The 6733-nt window shown below is 52.7% G+C and overlaps 1 protein-coding gene across 2 annotated transcripts in view; it reads right to left on the minus strand.

Moving 5' to 3' along the window:
* The window catches only part of GMEB2 (glucocorticoid modulatory element binding protein 2), a 21960-nt gene extending 15253 nt beyond the window's left edge, over nucleotides 1-6707 (minus strand). The window contains exons 1-2 of one of the 2 annotated variants that reach the window (XM_014955055.1): nucleotides 5550-6707; nucleotides 4360-4538 (exon numbers count right to left, since the gene is read on the minus strand). In XM_014955055.1, the coding sequence (XP_014810541.1) occupies nucleotides 4360-4538; nucleotides 5550-5588 (218 nt within the window). In that variant the 5' untranslated portion in view covers nucleotides 5589-6707. Of the gene's footprint in view, nucleotides 1-4359; nucleotides 4539-5541 lie in introns of both variants that reach the window. The other variant, XM_014955065.1, reaches the window with a different exon arrangement.
* Nucleotides 6708-6733: the final 26 nt, after the last annotated feature.

Raw genomic sequence — 6733 nt, forward strand, 5'->3', positions numbered from 1 at the left:
TGAATCCCCTCATACACGGGATGCTCCCAGAGAGCAGGACCTCCAGGAGCCACAAACACACTATAAAGGAGTTCAACAAACCCCAGCAGCAGATCCATGAGCAGAGATAACATAACGTGAGCTACAGACCCTCGTGGTCCAATTTCCAAGCCTCTTACAACTCAATATACCTATAATATTAACTAATAGCTGGATATCCGACTGCTTTCATCTTGCCCACCCTGGAGATGTCCAGCTTCTCTTGGTGCTTTGCTGATGGAGACACCCAGCTGGTCCTGCACAGCACCCACACCCTCACTGTTTGCCCGTTCCAGCTCTCACTGCAGCATCCAGAGCCCCAGGCCCCTCTAACGAGCTCCGGTGCACACTCCCATGGGAAAGGCATTTAGGGCTGTGATCCGGGACACGCTCCTCTCCCCCTCAGCTCCCACACGAGGGAGGAAGCCCACGCTGGTACCCGTGTGGATCCGACCCGTGCATCACGGCCAGCTCTCAGCATGGACCATTCCTGATGGGGTTTAAGATGTGCGTTTGGTTTTGGTATTGAAGATGTCTAATTACTGTAGCAAGCTTGTCCAGCATGGGGGGGAAACCAGTTCAACATATAAATTTCCTAAGGAAGACTGTAAGGAGAAAATAAACTTGAAATTTACCCCAGTTTGGTACCACCAGTGAATTATAAGAATGGTCCCAGTGACTCGCTGGCAACCACACTTCCCACCCGCAGTGCCACAGGGACAAGTAAATTCAAGAGCAACTGGTTTTTCCATCCTGGCCTCTTAACACACAGCTCCAGGGTGAAACTGCAGCTTCAAAGCATCTCTCCCCTTGCCAGCCCCAGGGCAAGTACCTGGTAGGAGATAAGGGAACGGCGTGGGTGGCAGCTCAGCCTCACCAGGTGAGTAACTCAGGAGATGCAGCTCAGAGAAACGAGAGCTGAAGGCAGCCCCCCTTGAGGAAAAAAGCACTGCAGGACATCAGGCTGCCTCTGCAGCTCCCAGCAACCAACAACCCAGACCCCTGGGAGGGAAAGGTGATGGATAACACGGAAGGACTCAAAAAGGTAAACTCAGAACTAATGCATTTGCACACAGGTGACTATTACAGAAGCAGCAGTTTGACATGAGAAAAATGGAAGAATTGTAATCCGGTTTTTCTTCATCACTTTGCTGCTTGGTTCTTGCATTTCTCCAGATGCACTTGGAGAAAAGCCAGCAATATCACTTCAGCAGGGAGCCGGGGCTGCGAGAGGTGGCAGCCACATCCCAACGTGCCAAGCCCAGCTCTCCACAGCCCTGACTCTCATCTGCCTCCACCAGCCACCAGACCAAAACCCTACACCGGCTCGTCAAAAAGAAACACCCCAGCAGACAGTCAGCACCTGAAACTCAACTTTCTCCAGGACTCCATCGCATCAGCACTGCTCCAAAAAATGCCTGAAAGGCATTACTGGGTTGGGAGAAATAACCCAGCCCACACTTAAACCCCATCCTCCACAAAAAAAAAAAAAAAAAACACCAAACAAGCCAACTTCAACAGCTTGTATGAAAAATTCAAGCAACAAGTCTGTGTCTGCCATGGACGTGTAACTTGGGGGGAGGAAAGAAAACCACAAGAAAAGGTGAGTTTCTCCACACTGCTTCCCCACGCTGCTTCCCCCATCCCATTCCAGAGGAGCAGATTGAGGCAGATGCAGGAGAAAACTCAAACGCCTTCCAAGCCCCAGCGGTGCATCCCACCAAGCTGGTCCTGCCTTCACCGGTTGCCATGACAAAGCCGGGGGAGGATGGCTCTCATCTTCCTCCCTGGGAGGATCTACAAACCAGATGGGAGGAGTAGAGGGAAGTGCATGCTGATAAAGCAGCGGGCTTGCATCTCCTTTCTCCTCCCCTCCTGCCTTGCCTGGAAACTTCAGAGAGAAAAAAGTCTCCACCAGAAACCTGCACTGGGGATGCTGATCTGAAATACAAGCACCTCATCAGAGCATCAAATACAGACTCCTTCCAATCGTAGATGAAAGAGAAAAGCTTCTTGTTTATTATTACTATTTTCCCCATTTCCCTCTTCCTTTTCCAATCAACCTTAAAAACACAGGAACTATTTAACTCTTAACCATTGGTTGTATTTTTTTTTTTTTTAAGATGAGCAAAATTGCACCCAAAGGAGCACTAGTAAAAGGCACCAGCCCCTCAAGCCGTGACCTCAGCCTCATGGTTTTTAAGTGTCACACAAGAGGAGTTCAAAGCTGGCTTCCCGCGCAGCAGCCACTGAGCCAAAGCCAAGGAATCCCAGCCCCTGCTTCCAGCCACTTTCCTTACGCCAGCTGGGGCTGCAGAGGGAAAACAGAGGGAGAGGGAGCCAGCCCCGCTCTGGCGTCTCCCCAAGAGGAGCAGAGCCCAGCCAAGGCAACCATCCAAGGCTACGGAGAGACCATGGGTGGCTCGTGCTGCCACCCACCCCCTGCCCTGCTCAGCGAGGGGAGTCCCGCGGGTTTTGTTCCATGAGCCCAAGATCCACGTCCTTCCCATCAATCCACTGCCACCCCGGAGCACATGGGAGCAAAGAGCCTGCCCACTGGCCCTTCTCCAGAGAGCTGTATGGAAAACCCTCAGGGAATCTCCTCATGCCTAGTAAAATATGCTCCGCTCGTAGCTGCAACTAAATAAAAATCATCTTCTCTCCGCTGTGTAGAGCTGTCCTGCTCCTGACCCTCCAGGGGACACTGGGAGGATGAAAAAAAAAAGGTTTCCAAAGAAAAATAGGAGAGGAAACAAGAACAAAAAGAAACCAAACCGATTGAGCCAGCCTCTGCCATGATCCATGTTCCTGCACGTGGGGCTGCAAGGGCTCAGAGCCACAGTAAAACCAGAAACTGTTCCACATCCATGAAGAGCCACATCCCAAGTTTCACGTGTGGCTGCTTCCCCACCGAGGGAGCTAAGGAAGTCACCGAGGGCCAGAAAGCAAGAGGAGTGAAGCCTTTTGTCCCCGCCATCTCCCACTCTTTGAGGAATGGAAAAGGCTCTCGGAAGCGTTTGCAGACCCAGGATGTGGAGGAGGAGTGAGCAGCTCCTGCCCATGGTGTCCCTGCTGCCTGCCCCAGCGCTGACAGCTCTTGCCCCTGCCTGTTCCCTGCCATAATTTCATCTGTTAATGAGTTTTACACAAGTTACAGCAGAACAGGGGGAATAGTGCCCATGCTCTAACACAAAAGCTGCGCCCCGCTGCCCTGCCCCCAGCCACAGGGAACCAACATAGAAACAACAGGGTGTATTTGAGGAAAGGAGACAAACACCTCCTTTTTGTGGACAGCAATTAACAGCCGCTCTCTACCCACTTAATTCAAGTGCAGTGACTTCTGGATCAGACAAACCTGCCTGGACCCAGCTCCAGGCGTGAACTTGGATTTTCTGCCCCACAAAGCACTTAAATGGCTCTGGGCACAGGCCCAGGAAAGACTACGGAGAAATAAAGCAAAGAGCCCACGGCTACATGGGCCTTCAAGGTACCAGCCAGGCCCTTTGGCCACGGAAGCAAAGACTGGACCAACCTGCAGCTGAACAGACCAGACCTGAATGAACAGCAGCCCCGGATCCGAAATGCCAATAAGGCAGGCAGGAACTGGGCAAAGCAGCAGGACTTTAAAAATCAGACACATTCACTCCGTGTTTTTGCCTCTCCCTCCAATGCCACGTGGTTTCAAGGCCACCTCTCTCACTCCTGTTGCTGGCAGGGGCAGAGGAGGTTCCTGTAGAGCTCTCCTGAAAACCACAGCCCCAAACACCCCTTGGGAAGGGGAGCCCTGCGGGACCACACTCACCCTGCTGCCAGCAGAGACTCATCTCATGGAGATACACAGCTTAATGAAGCAATAATGAAATAAATAGCATAAAACACATTGATTTAGCTACTGGTGTCCTGTTCCAACCAGATTTGTGTCCATTCCAACATCTACATCCACTCAGAAAAGATGTTTTCGTTTGGTTTTTTTGTTGGTTTGGTGTTTTTTTAAAAGACATTTTCCCCCATCCATACAAAAACTGTTGCATTGATTTTTATCCTGGGTGACACCAGCTTAAAACCACCAGTGGCAACTCAGATTTAACAGAAGAAGTGGAGCCTGCTCTGCCCTGTAAGCTCAGAGCTGCAGAGCCCACAGCCCTGGGTATGGTCCCAGGGGCATCAGTGAGGACCTAACGAGGAACCAGAGACTGCCAGGGCATGGCTGAGGTCCCCGCTGTGATAATTGATGCAGGAGTAAGTAGTAGGTGATTAAATACACCCAGCCCAGGTGAGTACGATCACGGGTGGGAGGTTTTCCAGCACATCACCTTGGCGCACACCAACCCCACCTCTTACCCGTGCTGGGACAGGTTGGTGGTGACCAACACCGTCTTCACCTCCTCCACGCCACCTCCATCCACTGCGCCGTCAGGGGTTGTCACCACCACCACCTCCTCCATGTGAACGCTGACGTCTGGAGTGGCCATGGCGAGCGGGCAGCGACGGGCAGCCAGGCAGCACCAGTCACCACCTGCCTGAGGAGAAAGGAGGAGAAACCCCACGTCAGAAGATCTCCCTGCTAAAAACTGGTCACGGAAAGACCATCGGTGTGGTGGGAACAAGGAGAGAGCGGGCTGCAGGGAATCCACAGGAGAAGGGGATTAGCAAATTCCCAACGGCTCCATGCCAAGAGGAGGGATGAGGGGAGGCTCATAACCCAACACACCTCACGCTGGGTGAGGGTGATGGGCACGGGGAGAGGCCAGAGGTGGGGAGGGACTGGGGGATGGTGGCGAGGGGCAGAGTGGGAGCAGATGGGAAGCAAAAAGAACGGCCCTGACATTCATCAAAACCTCTATGAAGATACTCAGTTTGAAGGGGCATTTCCGAATGTGTTTCGGACCCTCTCAGAAGGATTTCACGCTGCTGGAGGAGCTCACCGCTGTCTCCTCCACAGCGGAAAGCGGGGACTCTCCCCTCCTCCTCCAACCAAAGTCACACACACAAAAAAAATCAAATTACAAAAGCACTTCAAGCCTGCAGAAACAAAGTGACATCTGAAAACTATTTCAAAGTGTGAGTTTCTAACAAATCAGCAATAGTTTTAAGACAGCACCACATCCCCAGCTGCTGCAGCCTTCGTGCCCAGAGCATGTCACTCACGGGGGAAAACCTCGGTCCCTTGGGGACACCATCACCCACCTCTCCTGCCAGCTCACCCTGTGCGTGCCTGCTTTCCTGGGGATTTTAGGTAACTGTAGAATTAAAAGCAGTTTTAAGCCATCCAAGCAATAGGAGAGGTTGGAAAGGGAAATAAATATTCTTTACCGACACGTGCGTACACACGCCGGCATAAACACCCTCCAAACGCCTCAGTTATCGTTAGTGTTACAACAACAGTGCCATAAAACTAACACACACTACTTAGAGCCATAAAACTGTTTGTAAACTGCCTCCTGATAAGATCTTCAGCCCTGTCCCACGAGAGAAGGGACCACATCTGCATTTCCCCCCCTCTAACACCCGGGCAGCACTCACTCGCTCACCAACACCCAGGTGTTGAGATGTAGGTGACCACAAAGCATCTCCTAGGGTTCCTACAGCCGGTGCAGTCTGCACACAGGTGAGAGGTTGTGTAGTTGTAGCTCACAACTACAACGACACCCGGGAGTGCTGCCCGGGTCAAGCTCCGGCTCTTCTGGAGTCCTTGGAACACGATGAAGGAGCCACTTGGCCACCCCTGGAGCCATGCATGGACCCGACGTGTCCAACCTGACTCCACAACACCATTCACACCCCACAGCAACACCCGCCTGACCCCCACGGACCCCAGGAGATGATCCACAGGGTCCCTCCAAGCCGAGTGGCTGAAGGTGGCCGGGTCCCTCCGACACAGCCCAGCGCCAAGTCACCAACAGAACAGAGGTTTTTTTTGTGGCAGGACAGACTGAGGGGAAGGTGAGAAAAATGGGAGGTTTTGCTAAGAAATGGCATTTTAGCTCTTGCAGAACCAGGCAGGCAGGAGCCACACTCCCTGTCCCTGTCCCCATCGCTCCTTCACCAGGACAGCAGCTCCCAGTGGGACCCACTGCCTTCAACGGGGATAAAACCCACTGGGTGCTGCAGGTCGGCGACCAAAGATGCCAAAAATAATGCAGATGCCCGGCTGCATATTTATTTTTTTTGGGTTGCTCTGTCCCTACACCTGCCTGCCCTTTTTGGGGATAAAACCCCCTCTCGCAGCGTTAGCATTACCCTTGATGGGCTCTGCCCCAGAGCCCGTTTTTGGGATGTTCCCGACATCCCACCCGGCAGGACAAGGGCTGGATGCACCGTGGGAAGGCTGGAGCTCCCCCCGTGCATTTCCCGGCTACCGCGGGGCAGGAACCGGCATGGGATGGGGAAAATTGGGCTGAAAACACAAGAAATCATCATCAGCGGGGTGGCTTTAAGGGGACGGGGGTGCTGGCAGGGAGCCCCCCCCCAGGCTCTACCCAGGGCTCGCAGGACCCACGCAGGTGCCTCGGGTGGCACCGAGCAAACTGTGGCGGCTGCAGGAAAGATTTGGGGCAAGAAAGGAGAAAAATAAACAACAATAATAAACAATAAAATAAAAAACACAACCAAAAAGAAAAGAAAAGGAAAAAAAAATAGCATTGCACCACTAGGAGAGATTTTGGGGGTGCGCTGGCAGGAGGAGGGCACAGAGCTGGGGGGCTGCAGCAGTGGG

Source organism: Calidris pugnax, unplaced genomic scaffold (genome assembly GCF_001431845.1).
Source record: "Calidris pugnax isolate Ruff unplaced genomic scaffold, ASM143184v1 scaffold50, whole genome shotgun sequence".
NCBI lineage: Eukaryota > Metazoa > Chordata > Aves > Charadriiformes > Scolopacidae > Calidris > Calidris pugnax.